Raw genomic sequence first — 20,237 nt, forward strand, 5'->3', positions numbered from 1 at the left:
GTGTGTGTACTGTGTGTCTGCGGGGTGCCAGAGCCGTGGGCGAGGCGGCAGGTCGCAGCCCAGCAGACCTGGGCTCTCGGAGTGTCTGCCCTCGGCCTGTGTCCTACGGAGGGCTCCGTCTCCAGGGCGCTGTGAGCTGAGGGACGCTCAGGAGGACGGCGGGGCCAGAGCTGCTGGTTAACCTTTAGACCTTGTGGTCCGATTCCTCAGCTCGGCCAGAGCTGGGAGCCCTCATCCTGACCGACGGGCTCCTGGCTGTGGCCCACAGGCCCAGGCGGCCATGGCCCACGGTGGACGGCTGCCGTGTGGCCCCTCTGCCGACGGGCTGGGCTGCGGTAGGCCGTCTGGGTAGTAGGATGCCTCACTCGGGAGGGGACCCCTCACGTATCCCAGGTGCAGGGCAGGACCACCGGGAGCTGTTCACGTTGCCAGTGTCCTACTTTGGACGGCAGCAGAGGCTGGGCTGGTCGTGGGTCTCCTGGTCAGCCGTGAGCTGACCCCCCCCTGCTCTCCCCCACAGAGCTGCGCAAGCAGGTGGAGAGCGCCCAGCTGAAGAACCAGCGGCTCAAGGAGGTCTTCCAGAGCAAGATCCAGGAGTTCCGCAAGGCCTGCTACACACTCACCGGCTACCAGATTGACATCACCACGGAGAACCAGTACCGGCTGACGTCCCAGTACGCCGAGCGCAAGGCCGACTGCCTCATCTTCAAGGTAGGCCACCGCACCCCCCGCCCCGGGGGCGAGATGGAACCCCCGCACATCCGGCTGCAGTGGCTCGGGGGCTCCGGGCCGCCTCTGCCTGCTCAGCCCCGGGCCCCCAGGCGAGGGCTGCCACCCCGCCCCCGCGCCCTGTCTTTGTGTCTGGCCTCTGCCTGTGGCCGCCTGGGCTCTGAGTCAGGAGTTCGGGCGCCAGGCACGGGGTGGTTTGTGCAGAGGCAGCAGCGCTGGCGGGGATGCAGGGGTGAGCCGGGCACCTTCAGGGTGGCCTCGCCAGGGCTCAGTGTGAGGGATGGAGACGAGGAAGAAATGGGCGGCAGTGGCAGCAAAGCAGCGTGTACTGCGTTGGCGGGAGTTCCCGGCATGCTGTGGCTGAGGGCAGGGACTTCTCCCCTGGGAGAGCCCTGGGCACAGTGCAGGTCTGTGAGGGGGCAGGGACGGGGGCTCCCCAAGCAGGGCCCTGGTGCTGGCTCAGAGCAACACAACCTGGTACAGCTGGCGCAGCTTGTGGCTGGGGTTGGGGGCAACCTCCATGCTTCCAGGCTGGGACAGTTGGGGAAAAGAGCCTCCCAGGGAACAGCTTCCAGGGAAAGTACATGTTCCTGCCGTGGGCGTGTGGAAGGGGTGGCCCCGCACAGACGTCCAGCAGCTGGAAATCTGGGTGAATGAGTTTGTCCCTCACTGTCCCAGTGATCTTACCCCCCCCCAGTCACAAAAGTGGTGCTGTGGTCTCGGCGTGGCGCATGGCCCCAATGTGCTGTGGTGCTGTGGTCTCCATGTGGCCTGTGGTCCTGGCGTGGCTTTGTCCTGACGTGGCATGTGGTCCTGGTATGGGGTGTGGTCCTTGCGTGGCACGTGGTCCCGGTGTGGCACGTGGTCGCGGCGTGGCACCCGCTGCTCAGGCAGAGTTGTGCAGTTCGTGGCTGCGGCAGTCAGGACAGATGGAGGCCCACCCTGCTGGGACTGCTGAGGTCTGGCTGGTCATGTAGGCCACGTGCCCCCTACCTCGTGTCACCGCCGCACAAAAACTGAGAGCCTGCTCTGATTCTTGTGAGAAGCTATCCCCAGGGAGCCTGTGTGTCCAAGCAGAACTGGCCGGCAAAGGAAGCATTGCCTGCTTGGTGTGCCCCCAGGGCCTCGTGGCCCGCCCTCCCCTCGCTGCTGTCCATCGGCACCGCTCTCCCCCTCCGTGGCCTCAGCTGCATCTCTGGCCTCTGGGGCTACACAGCGTCCGTCGGGGGGTGGCCAGACCTGTCCGTCACCTCCATGTGTTTACACTTTGCCGAGATAGTCAAACTTCTGACTGAGTGAGTGTCCAAACGCACGGCGCTGAAGATGAGCTGCTGGGAGCGAGTTCTGCTCCTGTGTAATTGTGTACACGTGTGCGTAATTCAGGGTCGCTCCCAGGCGCTCAGTGCACCGTGGCCGCTCAGGGTCGCTCCCAGGTGCTCAGTGCACCATGGACACCGTGGTCGTTCCCGGGCGCTCAGTGCACCATGGACACCGTGGTCGTTCCCGGGCGCTCAGTACACCATGGACACCGTGGTCGTTCCCGGACGCTCAGTGCACCGTGGACACCGTGGTCGTTCCCGGGCGCTCAGTGCACCATGGACGCCGTGGTCACTCCCGGGCGCTCAGTGCACTGTAAACGCAGTGGTCACTCCCAGGGGCTCAGTGCACCGTGGACGCCGTGGTCACTCCCAGGGGCTCATTGCATCGTGGACACCATGGTCACTCCCAGGGGCTTAGTGCACCATAAACACCGTGGCCACTCAGGGTCACTCCCAGGCGCTCAGTGCACCGTGGACGCCGTGGTCACTCCCGGGCACTCAGTGCACCGTGGACACCATGGTCGCTCCTGGGCGCTCAGTGCACCGTGGACGCTGTGGTCGCTCAGGGTCGCTCCCAGGCGCTCAGTGCACCACTTGGCAACGTGGTCGCTCTTGGGCGCTCAGTGCACCGTGGACGCCGTGGTCACTCCCAGGAGCTCAGTGCACCATAAACACCGTGGCCTCTCAGGGTCACTTCCAGGCATTCAGTGCACCGTGGACACCGTGGCCACTCCCAGGAGCTCAGTGCACCATAAACACCGTGGCCTCTCAGGGTCACTTCCAGGCATTCAGTGCACCGTGGACACCGTGGTCACTCCCAGGCGTTCAGTGCACCGTGGACGCTGTGGTCACTCAGGGTCACTCCCAGGCGCTCAGTGCATCGCTTGGCACCGTGGTTGCTCTTGGGCGCTCAGTGCACTGTGGATGCCGTGGTTGCTCCCGGGCTCTCAGTGCACCATGGATGCCGTGGTCGCTCCTGGGCGCTCAGTGCACCGTGGACACCGTGGTCGCTCCCGGGCGCTCAGTGCACCGTGGACACCGTGGTTGCTCCTGGGCGCTCAGTGCACCGTGGACGCTGTGGTCTCTCTCGGGCTCTCAGTGCACCGTGGACGCTGTGGTCACTCCCAGGCGCTCAGTGCACCCTGGACACCGTGGTCGCTCCCAGGCGCTCAGTGCACCGTGGACACCGTGGTCGCTCCCGGGCGCTCAGTGCACCGTGGACGCTGTGGTCACTCCCAGGCACTCAGTGCACCGTGGACACTGTGGTCGCTCCCGGGCGCTCAGTGCACCGTGGACACCGTGGTCGCTCCCGGGCGCTCAGTGCACCGTAAACAACGTGGCTTTAGATAGAGATGTCGCTGCTCGTCCTATCCGTGGAGGTTTCCTCCGGGTTCTCGCGTGGCCTTTGGCTGAGGCTGCCGTCCGTGGAATCTGAAGGAGGACCTGGGCAGGGAGGCGAGGGCGGCCCTGGGTGGGGGTGAAGGCGCATGCAGTGGGCAGGCGCTGCACGAGGCCCCACGGCCCCCACGGCCCCCACCGCAGCCGGTCTCCTCCCAGGCCCGCCTACACCCACCCCTCTGCTGCTCCTGCCTGCACGGCGCGGGGAGGGAGCGCCAGCCACCACCCCAGCCACGCTGCCCACACTCGGTGCTGCGTCACTCGCTGACGTGGTGGGATAGGGCACACCTGTCCCTTCCGTCCCCGGCTCAACTCCGCGCCCACCACCAGGAGAGCCCGCTGCCGGGCAGACCCAGGGTGCACTTGGAGGTTCTGCAGGGCGCCGTGCAGGTCAACTGCGGCCGCCCAGGCTCAGCAGCCTCTGCAGGGGGCGCTCACGAGCTTGGCCGTGGTGATGGCGGCAGGGGCGGGTAGCCCCAGCCTCTGCCGGGGGTGCTCACGAGCTTGGCCGTGGTGATGGCGGCTGGGACGGGTAGCCCCAGCCTCTGCCGGGGGCGCTCACGAGCTTGGCCGTGGTGATGGCGGCAGGGGCGGGTAGCCCCGTCCCACTGCTGCCCAGTGCAGGCCCAGAACTCTGACTTCAACAGTCACAGGAGTGCACAGGCACCAGGCGACTTAGGCTGGCCCTGTGGGGGCCATGGATCATGGAGGGGGTGTCCAGTGGGGCCCGTGTCACATGATGGGGGTGTTGTGGTAGGGACCGTGTCATGTGGAGGGGGTGTCACAGTGGGTTCTGTGTCCTGTGGAGGGAGTGTCATGGGCGCCGTGTCATATGGAGGGGGTGTCGTGGTGGGGGCCGTGTCATGTGGAGGGGGTGTCCCGGTGGGTACCGTGTCATGTGGAGGGGGTGTCGTGGTGGGGGCCATGTCCTGTGGAGGGGGTGTCGTGGTGGGTACCGTGTTGTGTGGAGGGGGTGTCGTGGTGGGTACCGTGTCGTGTGGAGGGGGTGTCCCAGTGGGTACCGTGTCGTGTGGAGGGGGTGTCCCAGTGGGTACCGTGTCGTGTGGAGGGGGTGTCACGGTGGGTACCGTGTCGTGTGGAGGGGGTGTCGTGGTGGGGGCCGTGTCGTGTGGAGGGGGTGTCGTGGTGGGTACCGTGTCGTGTGGAGGGGGTGTCACGGTGGGGGCCGTGTCATGTGGAGCGGATGTCCCGGTGGGTACCATGTCTTGTGGAGGGGTTGTCGTGGTGGGGGCCATGTCCTGTGGAGGGGGTGTCGTGGTGGGTACCGTGTCGTGTGGAGGGGGTGTCGTGGTGGGAGCTGTGTCGTGTGGAGGGTTTGTTGCGGTAGAGGCTGTGTTGCTATGGCTTCCAGAACATTCTCTGCTTCAGGGAGTGGGCAGCCTGTGTCCCACTCAGGGAGCCAATGGGTGGGGCGAGGCTGTCCCCGCAGGTGTATAAGAGCAGGTGGCAGCTGCGTGCCACAGAGCTCCTGGGCGCCTCTGCCCATGACCACGTGTCGGAGAGGCCTGCCCCGGACCGCGGGCACCTCTGTCTGCTCCTCTCGGCGTGTGCCCAGGCCCCTCCCTGAGCTCCGTCTGCTCTGCCCTCCTCGGACGCCCCTCGGGGGAGTCTGCACCAGGGGCCTCCGAGGACAGTGGGCACTGTCCAGCCAGGTGACCAGAGCTGGCACTGCCCCGACCCCGTCGTCCACGTCGTCCTCTGGAACTCAGCTTAGCAGTTCAGAGCCTGGCTTGTGGAGAGCGAGCTGCTGGACAGACGGGCAGACAGCTGGGGATGGGGGCGGGCCAGGGAGGAAGGAGAGGCCGACAGCACTGCCCGGGCGCAGGGGCTAGGGCCGGCACCCGTGCGCTCTGGCCGCGGGTGCTACGTCAGACTGGGGAAGGTGAGAGCCCCGAGGCTTCTCGCATTGATTTCGTTTTCCCAGAACAATTTTCCAGGCCGGAAGGAGGTGAAGGTGGAGTTAGAAATAGCTGTGCTGTTTCCAGTTGAGCGGGTTCTGCCGACGTGCGCTGGGATAATTGAGGGTTCGCAGAGCGTCCCGCCTCGCTCGGCTCAAGGAGAAAACAGCGCCTGGCCCGGCCTGGAGCTACCGTGTGTTGCCGCGTGGGCGCTGCACGGCTGCCCTGGCTCTGCCGTGTGGGGGCAGGCAGAAATCTCAGCTCCAGCTGCCCCAGCAGGGGCCTGGCGTCCTTCCTTCCGGGGGACAGAGGGGCCCCGGTCTCCACCTGCCCTGGCCTGCCGAGCACCAGGCTCACTCCCTTCCAGCCTCTGGGGCCCCAGGAAGAGGCGCTGTCTCAGCGGTGAGAGGACTGTAAGAAGTGGAGAACTAGGCCAAGGGCACCGGCGGGCACGCGAGTGCTTCTGGGGGACCTCCAGCTTCGGGCACCTGCAGGGCTGCCCTCGCCTCCCCGCCTCTCTGCCCAGGGTCCCCCTCACCTCCCCACCACCCAGCCCAGGGCTCCCCTCGCCTCTCCCCCTGGGCCCCCCCTCATCCTTGCCTCCCCACCCAGGGCCACCTTCACCCCCAGCTCCGGGGGCCCCCCTCGCATCCCCGCCTCCCCCCCAGGGCCACCCTCACCGCCCCCAGGGCCGCCCTCGCCTCCCCTCACAGGGCTGTGTCTCAGTGCATGTGAGAGTGACCAGATCCAGACACAGGGAGACAGAAGCTGGGAACATCCGGGTGACAGGGTCATGGGGGCTGGGCGGCACAGCCTGCTGGAGCCCGCTGGAGCCTGCTTCCTGGCGGCCCAGGCGCTGAGAAGATTCTATACTTTCAAATGGTTTTCATAAAACGCTAGGTTGTTCACAGCAGTTTTACTCGTAATCGGCCAAGCTGCGCGTGAACGAGCCCGGAGAACGCTGCGGGAGCCCGGGGGATGGGCTATTACTCAGCGGGGAAAAGAGCGGGCCGGCAGAGGGCAGGGGCCTGAAGCAGACCCTGCTTGGCACAGGAAACCAGGCCGCGAGGAGCAGACGGCCCGGGAAGGGCCAGAGAGGCAGAGAATTCTAGACCCTGGGCGGTCAGGGGCGCTGGGAGCTGGCAGTGGCCACGAGTCCTGGACCCTGTCCTGTGAAGCAGCACGGCGGGGACGAGTTCCAGACCCGTGTCCCCACTCACAGGAGGCACGTACAGGGAGGACCTCAGGGTGGCCCGACTCCCGAGGACTCCCACCATGCCCAAGGCCACGCCTGCCCACTGCACACGCCTGCTCGTCCTCCCACGTGCACCTCTGCCCACTGCACACACCTCCTCCTCCCACGTGCACCTCTGCCCACTGCACACGCCTGCTCGTCCTCCCACGTGCACACCTGCCCACTGCACACGCCTGCTCGTCCTCCCACTGCACACACCTGCTCCTCCTCCCACTGCACACACCTCCTCCTCCCACTGCACACGCCTGCTCCTCCTCCCATGTGCACGCCTGCCCACTACTCATGCCTGCTCCTCCTCCCACTGCACACGCCTGCTCCTCCCACTGCACACGCCTGCTCCTCCCACGTGCACCTCTGCCCACTGCACACACCTCCTCCTCCTCCCACGTGCACACCTGCCCACTGCACACGCCTGCTCGTCCTCCCACTGCACACACCTGCTCCTCCTCCCACTGCACACACCTCCTCCTCCCACTGCACACGCCTGCTCCTCCTCCCATGTGCACGCCTGCCCACTACTCATGCCTGCTCCTCCTCCCACTGCACACGCCTGCTCCTCCCACTGCACACGCCTGCTCCTCCCACGTGCACCTCTGCCCACTACACACACCTCCTCCTCCCACGTGCACGCCTGCCCACTGCACACACCTCCTCCTCCTCCCACGTGCACACCTGCCCACTGCACACACCTCCTGCTCCTCCCACGTGCACACCTGCCCACTGCACACACCTCCTCCTCCTCCCACTGCACACACCTGCTCCTCCTCCCACTGCACACACCTCCTCCTCCCACTGCACACGCCTGCTCGTCCTCCCATGTGCACGCCTGCCCACTGCACACGCCTGCCCTGTGGGCCTGAAGCTGGGGAACACAGGTGGGGGCTAAGGGGCCTTCCCCCCACGTGTCTGAGGGGAGTGCAAGGTTCAACATGTGACCAGCACGTCTGAGCTGCATGGCTGGCAGGCATGGAGGGAGCAGAAATAGCCCAGCGCCCGTCCTCACCAGAATGTACCTTGCTGGGGACACTGCCGCCCTCTGTCTCCCTGGTGGCACCAAGAGCCTGGGGGACCAGGGTCTGCCAGCTCACAGACGGCAGGTCCTAGGGGTGGGCACCGCTCGCCTCCGTGGGAGAAGCAGGAACGTGGCGGCAGCCTCCTGCAGCTGCAGGGCTGGCCCCAGCGTGTCCGGCCTGCCTCGGTTCTCAGCACAAAGTGGCCTGTGATTGCATTTCTCCAGGGAGTCCAGGGGGACCCCGTGCTGTGCACCTGGAGAGTGGAGACAGCCTGGGCCTGAGCCCAGCCCAAGTCAGACTCTGGGGTCTCATTAGGGGCTAGAACTCAACCCAGTGCGGGGAGAGGAGTCCACGTGGGAGGGACCCGTCCCCTGCGTCCACCCCGGGAAGGTGGCGGCCTCCACTGACAGAGGCAGGATTCGGTCAGCGCCTGGAGGGGCAGGGAGCAGGTCTGCCCAGTGCCTGCAGAGAGCGTGATGCTGAGCTGCCCTGTGACCTCAGCCCAGGGAGCCCGTGCCGCTCGGCCCACCCAGTTTGGGATAAGTGAGCCCAGCAGCGACCCGGGCTGTGTGAACATGGGGAGGCCACGCCCTCCTGCACCACTCTCTGGGCTGCTGCAGGAGCAAGCAAGAGCGTGTGCTGGCTGCTCCCCTTGGGCAAGGCGCTCCCGGGGCCTGCCACCTCCTTGGGGCAAGGGGGTGGCCTCGTGGTGGGCCCGGCCTGGGGTCCTGTGCAGGCAGCAGATCCCAGGGGCAGGGAAGCCGGTGAGGTGGCTGGATGAGGTGAGCCCTGTAGACCTGCCCAGGGTGACCTCTCGCCCACGTCTGCCCCGGGCTGTCCCAGCACTCATCCCGCATGAGCGTGCTAGCCTGAGACGCGTCCCCTTGGCCTCCGCAGTGTGTGGCACGGGGCCCGGAGGCAGCGGTGGGTGAGTGTTTGCTAAAGGGCAGTGGCTTTCAGAGGCCTTGGTGCGAGGTGGTGGAAGGGGCTCTGCTGGCCAGGCCAGGGCCGTGGTGGTGTGGAAGTCTCCCTCCCTGTCCTGCCGTGGGCCCTGGCCTCCACAGCCAGCTCCTCCACGTGGAGTCTGTGGTTATGTGTCGGTGCTCCTGCCCTCGTGTCCAGAGGCCCCACGGTCAGTGTGTGGCTGAGGAGCCACGAGGGCCCCGGGACGGCGAGCAGCTTCCCTCCCTCACCCCTGCCCTGGGCCTTGCACGGCCTCACACACACGTGTGTGCACCGATAGCTGAGCTCCCACGAGGGCCTGGCGGGAGCCCCGTGGTCTGGCGATTCCCCGGTGTGTGCAGAGCCTGGCGAGAGGAGCAGGCCCTCACCAGGTGGTCGCTGCTCCCCAGGGCACACGCAGGCAGAATTAACGCAAGAGAAACTGCGGGGACTTTTCCCTGCCTGAGTGGGGCCTGTTGCTAGGTTCTGGGCCCCACACAGCCCAGGGACAAGTGGCCTGGGAGCAGCAGGGGCTGGGCCGGCACCGCCTGGGCCAGTGCCCGTCCTGCTGTGCAGCGGGTCCCTGCCTGTCGGCACACAGCCAACAGCCCAGTGAACAGGGCGGTGGACACAAGGAGTGGAGCAGGGCCCGAGGCTCAGGCTGGGCCTCCTCCGTGGCCTTGCCCTCACCTGCTCCCCTGGGAGGGCCCTGTGTCTGTGCAGGACCCAGCCTTGCCAGGAAGTGCAGACCCGCAACCCAGGACGCGCCCGCCAGCCGCAGGCGTGTTGACACAGCCTGGGATTTGCACAGGGCTTACACGCCCCACGACATGTGGGCTCTGCTGCCCCGAGCGTGGCTGTGACCTTCACCGTGGCCTTGTAAATAGGCAGGCAAATTTGCCGACCGTCTACCTTGGTACGGATGGGACTCGGGGACCCCAGGTTTGGGGGAGAATGGCTGCTCGTGGAGGTCGCACCCCTTCAGTCCTGTGTGGTCCAGGCCACCCTGTGCCCAGAGGTAAACTCTACCCCAGGACGCTCCAGGCCTGCCAGGGCTGGTGAGGTGGGACAGCCCCGTGGACAGGGCAGGGGCCCCTCACCCTGTACCCCCGGTGGTCCTCCACTGGAGGGAACAGCTGCTGAGGGGAGCTTGGGCAGTGGCTACGCCCAGGGGCCGGGCCGGAGGCAGAGAGGAGCCCTGAGCCAGGCTGAGAAGCCCTGGCGCCTGTGTGCCAGCGGACCTGGGCCTGGAGCCACTGTGCCGGGTGTGTAGTGCTGTGGGGTTGCCATGGCAGCAGCTCTTTGCCAGTAGAGTTCAGGTGATTGGGACAGGTGGGAGGGACAAAGCTAGGGAGGGTCGAGCAGGCGGGGACGTGTGCCCCGCGGGACCCCTCAGGAGGCGGGAGCGCTGCCCACCGCTGTGTGTTGGCTCCATTGCCACAGGCCCGCCGGAGCCCACCCTTCTAGGTCCGACCCCATGGCACCAGCAGCCCGGCCCTGCACTTCACCTGCCTGCACCACCCGGCTCTGCACCCCAAAGCCTGGCTAAGCCTCCCCTCCTTCCGCCCTGGCAGAGTCGGGGCAGTGGCTTTTGGGGGACAGACCAAGAAAGGGAGGCTGTGGGTGTGCGGAGGCAGCCCCCCGTGGAGCTCGGGAAGGGAGCGTCCCTGAAGAGGATTGCTGTGTCCACACGTGGGGACGTTCGTGTCCAGAGGGGGGCCAGCTGGAGCCAGAGTGGTGAGGCCCTCCCCTCCCCGCCCTGCCCCCGCCACAGAGCTGAGGGTGTGGACCACTGGGAGACCAAGTCACCTTGCAGGTGTGTGTCCCTGGATGAACGCAGGTGGCTCCCCTTAGTCGCCGGCACGTAGGACCAGGGGCCCTGGCCGCCGCACCGTGGGCCTGCAGGAGGGCCTGGGCCCGAGCATGCATGGCGGCTGAGGGGCAGCAGGCCGGGGGGGCTGCCCTGTTCCTGGTGCTGCAGGTGAAGTCGGACGGGGCTGGGGGTTCCTGAGTGCTGGCTGATGCCGTGACTGGGGGCTCAGAACACACTAGTGTCCTGGGAGGCCGCAGCTGGAGGGCGTGGGCCCCTGGCTGTCCATTCAGATGTGTGAGCAGAGCAAAACAGCCGCGGTTCCCAGCCCATGAGGACCAGAGTGACAGGCTCCCCGGAGGCTGTGTCCCCGGCCTCGGGAAGGGGTCCCGGCCCACGAGGACCAGAGTGACAGGCTCCCCGGGGGCTGTGTCCCCGGCCTCGGGAAGGGGTCCCGGCCCATGAGGACCAGAGTGACAGGCTCCCCGGGGGCTGTGTCCCCGGCCTCGGGAAGGGGTCCCGGCCCACGAGGACCAGAGTGACAGGCTCCCCGGGGGCTGTGTCCCCGGCCTCGGGAAGGGGTCCCGGCCCACGAGGACCTGAGTGACAGGCTCCCCGGGGGCTGTGTCCCCGGCCTCGGGAAGGGGTCCCGGCCCACGAGGACCTGAGTGACAGGCTCCCCGGGGGCTGTGTCCCCGGCCTCGGGAAGGGGTCCCGGCCCACGAGGACCTGAGTGACAGGCTCCCCGGGGGCTGTGTCCCCGGCCATGGGAAGGGACCCTGGGTCCCCGCAGCCACTGGAGCCAGATCGTGTCCCCAGTGCGGCCTCCTCGCTGCCCTGCCCAGCCTGGCCAGCACCACTCCCTGTGTTGGACTTGGCTGGAGCCACCTCGGCAGCCCCGAGAGGTGCAGGGCTGAGGTGGGGCGGGAGGCCGTTCGCAGGTTCCCCATCTCCCGCTGTAGCCATGAGGTCTTGTGAGGCGCCAGGAGTGCCTGTGTGGGTTCCTGGGTTCCACGTGGTGTTGTCTGCACCGCGTCCACAGCCTGGAACCCGAGAAGCTGTTGGGCTGTCCCTCCTCACGGCACGCTGCCCGGTGTGAGAGGCCACGGCAGGGGGTAGCTCCCAGGCAGAGTGCTGTCTTCGGGGATTTGTGCGAGGGGTGAGAGGGGGCGGGGCCGAGGACGGCTCAGGAGAGGAGAGGCTTGCCGGCTGCCAGTGGGATTGCAGGTGGTAAGGGCCGGTCCCCACCCGGGAGGTGATACCTTGGCCGAGGAGAACCAGAGCAGGGCTGGAGCAGGTGACCCACGCAGCACAGCAGAGAGGCTGGCTTCACTGTCCACAGCAGGAGGGGGCGTCCTGAGCATGCTCAGAACAAGAGAGGCGGGGCGGGAGGGCTGAGCCCCAGGGCTGCCAGGGGAGCGTGGTCTGTGGAGTGGCAGGGCTGGGACCTGCGCCAGGCTGGGTGGCTGTTTACCCCGCGAGCAGCGAGAACTCAGCTGGAGAGTGGTGAAGAAAGTGACAAGTGAACAAGGGGTTCTCACGGGGGTGGGGGAGGGAAGAGGAGGAGGAGGAGTACAGCTTCCGGCTCAAGGGGAGGGGCTCACGGTGACTGAGCCCTCCCTCGTCTGCCTGTGGCCCTGCAGGTGCCTGGGCACGCTGCCGGCCAGGCGCGACTCCCCTCCTTGCTCCGTCAGTCAGACAGTTACTGACGTCTGTGGCTTCCTGGTTATGAAAGTAGCGAATGCCCCAGAGTGTGACCAAGTGCAGAGTAAGCGTTCAGGCACCTACGTGGCTCCTGGTCGGGCGCCCTGTGCGTCCTGCCTCCGGAGCCACTGTCCGGGTACTGCGAGGTGGCATGGTGCTGTCGGGGTGTGCCCTAACGGGCCCGCTGGCTGGCTGTGGGATGCTCGTCTCGTGCCTCTGTGCTGCCCCCGTCCGCTGTTGGAGCCGGCGTCACGGCGAGTGGCTGTCAGAGCTGGCTTCCTAGCGGGGTGAGGCTGGGTTAGCCCAGCACTGGCCTCGTCCCGAATGTGCTCCCACTGCGTAAGGCCAGTGTGAACGCTTCCACCCCAGCCTGGGGGGCGTCCTCGCCACCGTTCACGACCCTGAACCTGGGACGCAGCAGGGCTGCTGGCGCCGTCTCCATCTTAGACCTCGGCAAACCGGGGCTCAAGGCACCAGTTACAACGTGGCTGACGGCCAGGCTGGGCTGCCCCGGGGCCTCCCGGCGTCAGCTTCACGGCACCAGCCTCCAGGGGCTCCTCTGCTCCATTCGTGAGGGCCCCAGGCCGTCATGGCCATGCTGGGAGCCGGGGCGGCAGCTGGCGCAGAGGGTCCTGCGTGGGTGTGTGAGGGCCGGCTCAGCCCTGCCTCCCCAGGCCCTGGGGTAGCTCAGATGCCTACCCCTTGTGTGCAGCCTGTGTGACTCCCGGTGCTTTCCGCCGGCTGCTGTCTCTTGCTAAGGTGACAGTTGGTGTCCCACCCGAGCACCCGGCTAAGGTTTGGTGCAGGGCCCAGGGCCACGGTGGCTGCCGGAGCCGGCTGGGGGAGAGGGTGGCTGGAGCGGGGCGTGCAGGTGACCTGCAGCAGGGTCGCTCCGGCAGCTCCCGGGGCCCCGAGGAGCCAGGCCCTGGGCGTCCCAGACCTGCCAGCGGCTCAGCCTGCCTGACCCAGTCTTCACCAGGCACCTCCTGGGGAACATGGGTGTGCAGATTCGGCTTCGAGGGCTGTGACCAGGAGCCCTGTTGGGGTCAGGCCACCCTCAGCAACCCCCACCCTTGTGACGAGCGTGCGCTCACCCCCTCGTCTCTCAGATGAAGGTCAAAGTCACTAATAAAGTTTCTAGATGACCTGGGCGTGCTCCCCTCCGTGTATCCTGGGGGCTGTGTGAGGGGAGTGTCCCCTCGGCTGCTGCAGAGCTCCCAGGGGAGCTCAGGGCCCATGCCGGCTGTGCAGAGCTTCTCCGGCTGCAGCCCGGCTCCCTGAGCAGACAAAGTCTCCCGTGTCTGCTGTCGGTTTTGGTAGCGTGTGCCCCGCCGGGCCCTCGTCACCGCGTGCGCAGCGTCGAGGTGGGGACGCGGAGTCACTCGGAGGCCACCGGGAGGGTCTGTGCCGTGTTTGATCCCTGCCCTGGGCAACGCCGGGAGTCTTTCCCTTGGCAGCTCTGTCAGTTTCCCCACCTTTTGGGAAATTGCCTGTTGGCTCCTGCTGCTGTGTGTGCGTTTCCTGTTGACTCCCGCTGCTGTGTGTGCGTTTCCTGTTGGCTCCCGCTGCTGTGTGTGCGTTTCCTGTTGGCTCCCGCTGCTGTGTGTGCGTTTCCTGTTGGCTTCCGCTGCTGTGTGTGCGTTTCCTGTTGACTCCCGCTGCTGTGTGTGCGTTTCCTGTTGGCTCCCGCTGCTGTGTGTGCGTTTCTTGTTGGCCTCTGCTGCTGTGTGTGCGTTTCCTGTTGGCTCCCGCTGCTGTGTGTGCGTTTCCTGTTGGCTCCCGCTGCTGTGTGTGCGTTTCCTGTTGACTCCCGCTGCTGTGTGTGCGTTTCCTGTTGACCTCTGCTGTGTGTGCGTTTCCTGTTGGCTCCCGCTGCTGTGTGTGCGTTTCCTGTTGACTCCCGCTGCTGTGTGTGCGTTTCCTGTTGGCCTCCGCTGCTGTGTGTGCGTTTCCTGTTGGCTCCCGCTGCTGTGTGTGCGTTTCCTGTTGGCTCCCGCTGCTGTGTGTGCGTTTCCTGTTGGCTCCCGCTGCTGTGTGTGCGTTTCCTGTTGACTCCCGCTGCTGTGTGTGCGTTTCCTGTTGACCTCTGCTGTGTGTGCGTTTCCTGTTGGCTCCCGCTGCTGTGTGTGCGTTTCCTGTTGGCTCCCGCTGCTGTGTGTGCGTTTCCTGTTGACTCCCGCTGCTGTGTGTGCGTTTCCTGTTGACCTCTGCTGTGTGTGCGTTTCCTGTTGGCTCCCGCTGCTGTGTGTGCGTTTCCTGTTGACTCCCGCTGCTGTGTGTGCGTTTCCTGTTGGCCTCTGCTGCTGTGTGTGCGTTTCCTGTTGGCCTCTGCTGCTGTGTGTGCGTTTCCTGTTGGCTCCCGCTGCTGTGTGTGCGTTTCCTGTTGGCTCCCGCTGCTGTGTGTGCGTTTCCTGTTGACTCCCGCTGCTGTGTGTGCGTTTCCTGTTGACCTCTGCTGTGTGTGCGTTTCCTGTTGGCTCCCGCTGCTGTGTGTGCGTTTCCTGTTGACTCCCGCTGCTGTGTGTGCGTTTCCTGTTGGCCTCTGCTGCTGTGTGTGCGTTTCCTGTTGACTCCCGCTGCTGTGTGTGCGTTTCCTGTTGGCTCCCGCTGCTGTGTGTGCGTTTCCTGTTGGCCTCTGCTGCTGTGTGTGCGTTTCCTGTTGGCCTCTGCTGCTGTGTGTGCGTTTCCTGTTGGCCTCTGCTGCTGTGTGTGCGTTTCCTGTTGGCCTCTGCTGCTGTGTGTGCGTTTCCTGTTGGCCTCTGCTGCTGTGTGTGCGTTTCCTGTTGACCTCTGCTGTGTGTGCGTTTCCTGTTGACCTCTGCTGTGTGTGCGTTTCCTGTTGGCTCCCGCTGCTGTGTGTGCGTTTCCTGTTGGCCTCTGCTGCTGTGTGTGCGTTTCCTGTTGACTCCCGCTGCTGTGTGTGCGTTTCCTGTTGACTCCCGCTGCTGTGTGTCGGTTTCTGTCTCCCACTCTAGTTTTGCATTTAGTTGTTAGGGCAGCACCTCGGGGAGCCAGTGTGAGGCCTTCCTGCTGTGGGGTTTAGCATGGAACGCACAGGTCGCCCCGCACAGAGCTGCAGGCGTCACACTCTGCTACGCAGGTTTCCTCTCCGTTGGGCCTCAGCCTCTGGTGCCTCCTGGTTTCCTTGACCCATGCTGGGCGGCTTGCGCCGTTGACTGCAGGCCCCGTGCGTGTGAGCTCTGTGGGTGTCTGACAGGTGGGGTCTGTCTGCTTGGGTGGGGAGGCGTCTCGGGGGTCTGTCTGCTCAGGCGGGGAGGCCTCTCGGGCCTTGCTTCCCCCTTGTGTAGCTCAGCTCTGTTCCTAGGGCCGTCACATCTCCAGTTCTGTGGCCGCTGCTCCGGCTCTCGGGCAGCCCAACACCGCAGCACACGGCCTCTGCCCACTGCAGTCTGCCTTCACCTGCCTGTGCCTGTTCTAGATGAGATGTTTTGTGGCCAGCGCACCACTCCGAGCTTGTCTCTTCATCTGGTCTCAGTCTCTGCTTTTTGTCTTTGATGTCATTGCGTGCGCCTGGGTTTAAGTCTGCCGGAGTCTTCTGTCTGCCCTTGGCCCGGTAGCAGTTTTCGGTGTTCTGCTTTCTCCAGCGCTGGCATGGAGCGGCGCGCTCTCCTCCTGTGCTGTAGGTGTTGGTGCGAGGACGAAGGTGAGTGAGCTCTGTGTGCGGGAGTGCGCCGGGATGCCGGAGCCCGGGAGCTAGCCTCTCAGCTCTGCTGGTGTGCGTCCAGGCAGCTGGACGGTCACATGGGTGATCGACCCTGGCCTGTCGCAGAGCAGCCTTGCTGGAAGAACAGAAGTGGCCGGGCCGGCCCTGCCCCGGGCTGACACTGAGTGGGACTGATCACCTGACACCGTGAACGAGCTGGCGCCTTCCCGTTGTCCTCACATCCGTGTGCTGCTTTTCCTTCTCTTACTGTCTACCGTGGCGAGTCCGTCACCTCTCGGGTTCGGGGATGCAGCAACACCTCTCTGCTGTCAGGGGCGTCCGGGGAGTGAGCAGCGGACGGGAGATCTCTGTGTCTCCTCTCCGGCTTTCACAGCTTCAGTGCCCTGACGGCTGCCCCGACGCAGGGCCAGCGCCTTCGCCCTCCCCTCGGAGCCTGCCGCCCCGCCCAGGAGTCTTTATTTCATCTTCGTCTTTAACGGGTTTTGGGGTACAGCGCCCGCGTCTGTCCCAGGCTCTGCCTGGCTCGCTGTCTTCTGCTGGGTTCTGGAGACGGGCGTGCCGGGCTGCAGACGCTCTGCGACCCTGGGATCTGGGGTCTGTCTCCCGGGTCTGGGGTCCAGGCTGTTGTTCCTCTTGGCATTGGCTACGCCCCTCTTTTTCTTCTGGGACTCCGGGTTTCGTGCGGTTTAAATCGCTTGCTGTCCTGTTGGTGACAGGTGGTCGCTTTTCCCGTCCAGAGCCCCTGCCCGGGGCTTGGGTGTGGGCGTGGGTGTGGCTGCAGCCTGTGCGCTCCCTGCGCTGGTATCTGCCGGGCTCTGAACCTGCTGCGGGGACTGCTGGTGCCCACAAACGCTGCTCAGACAAATACACAAATGACAAACAAGCTGTAAGCCTGCGGGCCCAGACCCGGCGCTGGGATGACTGTGGCCAGCGGCCAGCGGGAGGGCAAGCGGTGAGCATGTGACCTGCACGGGAGGCACTGTGCCCTGGGAATAGAGTTCAGGAGACAAAGTCCCCCCACTCCCCGCTCACCTGCCTTAGGACAGGGACGGGGTGCAGACCACAGGGCACAGCAGTCAGGGGAAGCCCACCCTGGGAATGGAGTTCAGGAGACAAAGTATCCCCCCACTCCCCGCTCACCTGCCTTAGGACAGAGACGGGGTGCAGACCACAGGGCACAGCAATCAGGGGAAGCCCACCCTGGGAATAGAGTTCAGGAGACAAAGTCCCCCCACTCCCCGCTCACCTGCCTTAGGACAGGGACGGGGTGCAGACCACAGGGCACAGCAGTCAGGGGAAGCCCACCCTGGGAATGGAGTTCAGGAGACAAAGTCCCCCCACTCCCCGCTCACCTGCCTTAGGACAGGGACGGGGTGCAGACCACAGGGCACAGCAGTCAGGCAAGCCCACCCTGGGAATAGAGTTCAGGAGACAAAGTATCCCCCCACTCCCCGCTCACCTGCCTTAGGACAGGGACGGGGTGCAGACCACAGGGCACAGCAGTCAGGCAAGCCCACCCTGGGAATAGAGTTCAGGAGACAAAGTCCCCCCACTCCCCGCTCACCTGCCTTAGGACAGGGACGGGGTGCAGACCACAGGGCACAGCAATCAGGGGAAGCCCACCCTGGGAATAGAGTTCAGGGGACAAAGTATCCCCCCACTCCCCGCTCACCTGCCTTAGACGGGGACGGGGTGCAGACCACAGGGCACAGCAGTCAGGCAAGCCCACCCTGGGAATAGAGTTCAGGGGACAAAGTATCCCCCCACTCCCCGCTCACCTGCCTTAGACGGGGACGGGGTGCAGACCACAGGGCACAGCAGTCAGGGGAAGCCCACCCTGGGAATAGAGTTCAGGAGACAAAGTATCCCCCCACTCCCCGCTCACCTGCCTTAGACGGGGACGGGGTGCAGACCACAGGGCACAGCAGTCAGGGGAAGCCCACCCTGGGTTGGTGGCCTGGCTCCCCCTCCGCGGGAGTGGTGAGACCCATTTCGCGCCTCACACACCAGGGATGGGGGCATCGCCTCTCTGCCAGTCCTTGTGAAGGCCTGGGGTCCCTGCACCCAGGAGGGCAGGCGTGGGGAAGGCTGGGAGTGGGGAGCACAGCCCTGAGCTGGACTGGGTCCCACGAGTGGTTTGCAGCCAGAGCTCTGATAGCCACAGGAAGGGTTGACTCGCTCTGGCCTGAATGTCAGGCAGCGCCGGGGGCGCTGGCGGCCGGCGCGTGCAGGCGGAGCTGGCTCTGGCCCTGGCCTGTGGCTCTGGTTGGATGGACAGCTCAAGAAGCCACAGAGACAGCTGAGGGGAGGCGGGGGCCATGCACGGCCTGGGGGGCCCTGAGCCGGCTGTCTGGGACATGGCGCTCAAGCCCCAGCTGGGCCTGGTGTGGTCTCACTGTCCCTGCAGCCACCCACAGCCACGGAGCGCGGTGTGTGTGCAGGACCCTCCCCCTGGCGCCTCCCCTCACGGGGACCAGACTCAAACTCAGACAGTGTGTTTTGGCTTTGGGATTACGGGCTCCTCTGTACTGTGTGGCCGGCAGGCCATGGGGGGGAAGAGCTGCCCCAGTCCTGCTGTGGGCCTCCTCTGCAGGTGCCTGGGCTGGCAGGGCAGCAACACCTGCACAGGGCGCGCCCTCCCCTGCAGAAGTCCAGGGCGCCTCCTGCCTGTCTCCTTGGCTGGGGCGGGAGAGAGCACAGCCTGCCTGTGTCCTTTGTGACGGCCGAGATGAGCTCCCAGGTGGCCGCTGAGCCCAGAGCGGCGCTGAATGCAAGCCTTGGCCAGCGCCCGAGACAGCCAGGTGCCCTCCATGGGCATCCCGCCTGCCAGGCCGCCTCCACCTGACGTTGCCCAGGGAGCTGGCCCCGTGAGCCGTGGCCCGCAGTGAGCAGGTCCCCTTTCTCGAAAGCTTCCTCAGCTGCAGGGGCTGCCCTGTGGGGCTGCAGGACAGCGAGGGGCACCCTGGGTGCGCACGCCGCCGGGCTGCCCCTGCGTGTTGCCAGCTCTGTGCTCTGGGGCCTCCTGCCGGGCTGGGCCGCTCCACGTGGCGACGTCGCTTCCTACGCTGGAGCCTCTCCAAGAACGTTGGAGAAGAACGGACTCCGTCCGCTGGGTTTCGGAGAGGCCACTCCTGCGACAGGGCCGCGACTCCTCTCAGCTCTTCCTGGCTCCCTGAGGGCTGCGAGATCCTGAGCTGGGACTCTGGTGGGGGTGGGACACCAGATCCCCACAGGCAGGGTCCCCATGGGAGGGAGGGGCAGGTCCAGCCCTCACTCCCCGGGTGGCTCAGCTCCTGCAGGGAAGAGCCTGTCCCGGGCCCCACCCCCACCCCAGGCCCCGCCCCGTCCCGGGCCCCGCCCCTGTCCCGGGCCCCGCCCCTGTCCCAGCCCTCTTGGGTCTGTCCTGAGGTGGAGGCATTGCTGCTGAGGACACGGCCTGGGGAGCTGGCCTCCCACACCCACACCCCAGGCCCCACCCCCACCCCAGGCCCCACCCCTGCCCCAGGCCCCGCCCCCGTCCCGGCCCTCTTGGGTCTGTCCTGAGGTGGAGGCATTGCTGCTGAGGACACGGCCTGGGGAGCTGGCCTCCCGCAGCCCCACCCCCACCCCAGGCCTCTGCAGCTCCCTTGTGCCTCCTCTTTGTTCCTTGTCCCTTCACCCCCCCCCCGGGGGGGGGGGCGGCACCAGGAGAGGCTGCACCGGCATTGCCAGTTCAGGAGCTCAGCCTGGTGGCTGAGTGCTGTCTGCAGGTTTGGCCTGCGGGGTCGGCTGCTCTCCGTGGCTCCGTACTCATTCTCCCTGCGGGTCTGCGCCAGCACCACCGCGGTGAGGCCACCCTCCATGTGGCCGCCTGCAGCACACACCCCCTCAGGGCCAGGCTGGCCCGTGGCCAGCTGGTGGAGCCCACCGCCTCAGCCACCGCCGGCTCCAGTGGGGCCTGGTGACGGGGGTCGGCGCCGATCGATGACTGACGCATCACCAGGAAACGCTCACTGAGTTACCCGTCGGTGCCACAGCCAGGTTGGAGCACGGCACGGCGGGTGTGTGGCATTGCTTGGCGTCCTTTTCCCTCAGTCCTCGGGCGATGCGGGCTGGAGCCGGGTGAGGGGCTGCGAGCAGTGGCCGTGCACTTTGTGCTCGTGGAGGGGCAGCCCCGGGCCGTTCCGCTCGCCTGACGCTGGGCTGGGAGCTCACCGGGACTGAGAAGCCTGCAGGGGTCAGTGCCCTTGGGAACCCACGGTGAACTGGCCGGAGAGCTGGAAGCCGGCCCTCGTGTGGGCAGTGCACCTGGGCAGGGCTGTCAGGCTGCAAGGAGTAGCCGCAGAGGCAGGGCAAGAGCGGTCAGCTGAGGATGCACAGGCCTGCGGTCTGTCCGGACGCCTGGGCACTGTGAAAGCAGGACCATGGCCAGGGCCTCTGGCCTTCCGCAGCCCACACAGTGGCAATCACCTGTTCCCATATCC

General features: G+C 66.2%; 1 protein-coding gene across 3 annotated transcripts in view; it reads left to right on the forward strand.

Annotated features, from left to right (window-relative positions):
- Window positions 1-20,237, forward strand: part of MAD1L1 (mitotic arrest deficient 1 like 1) — a 312,783-nt gene that overhangs the window by 255,386 nt on the left and 37,160 nt on the right. For all 3 annotated transcript variants that reach the window (XM_062179870.1, XM_062179871.1, XM_062179872.1), the window contains one exon: window positions 521-711. In XM_062179870.1, coding sequence (XP_062035854.1) covers window positions 521-711 — 191 coding nt within the window. The remainder of the gene's footprint in view (window positions 1-520; window positions 712-20,237) is intronic.

This window comes from Lepus europaeus, chromosome 21 (genome assembly GCF_033115175.1).
Source record: "Lepus europaeus isolate LE1 chromosome 21, mLepTim1.pri, whole genome shotgun sequence".
In the NCBI taxonomy this organism is placed as follows: domain Eukaryota; kingdom Metazoa; phylum Chordata; class Mammalia; order Lagomorpha; family Leporidae; genus Lepus; species Lepus europaeus.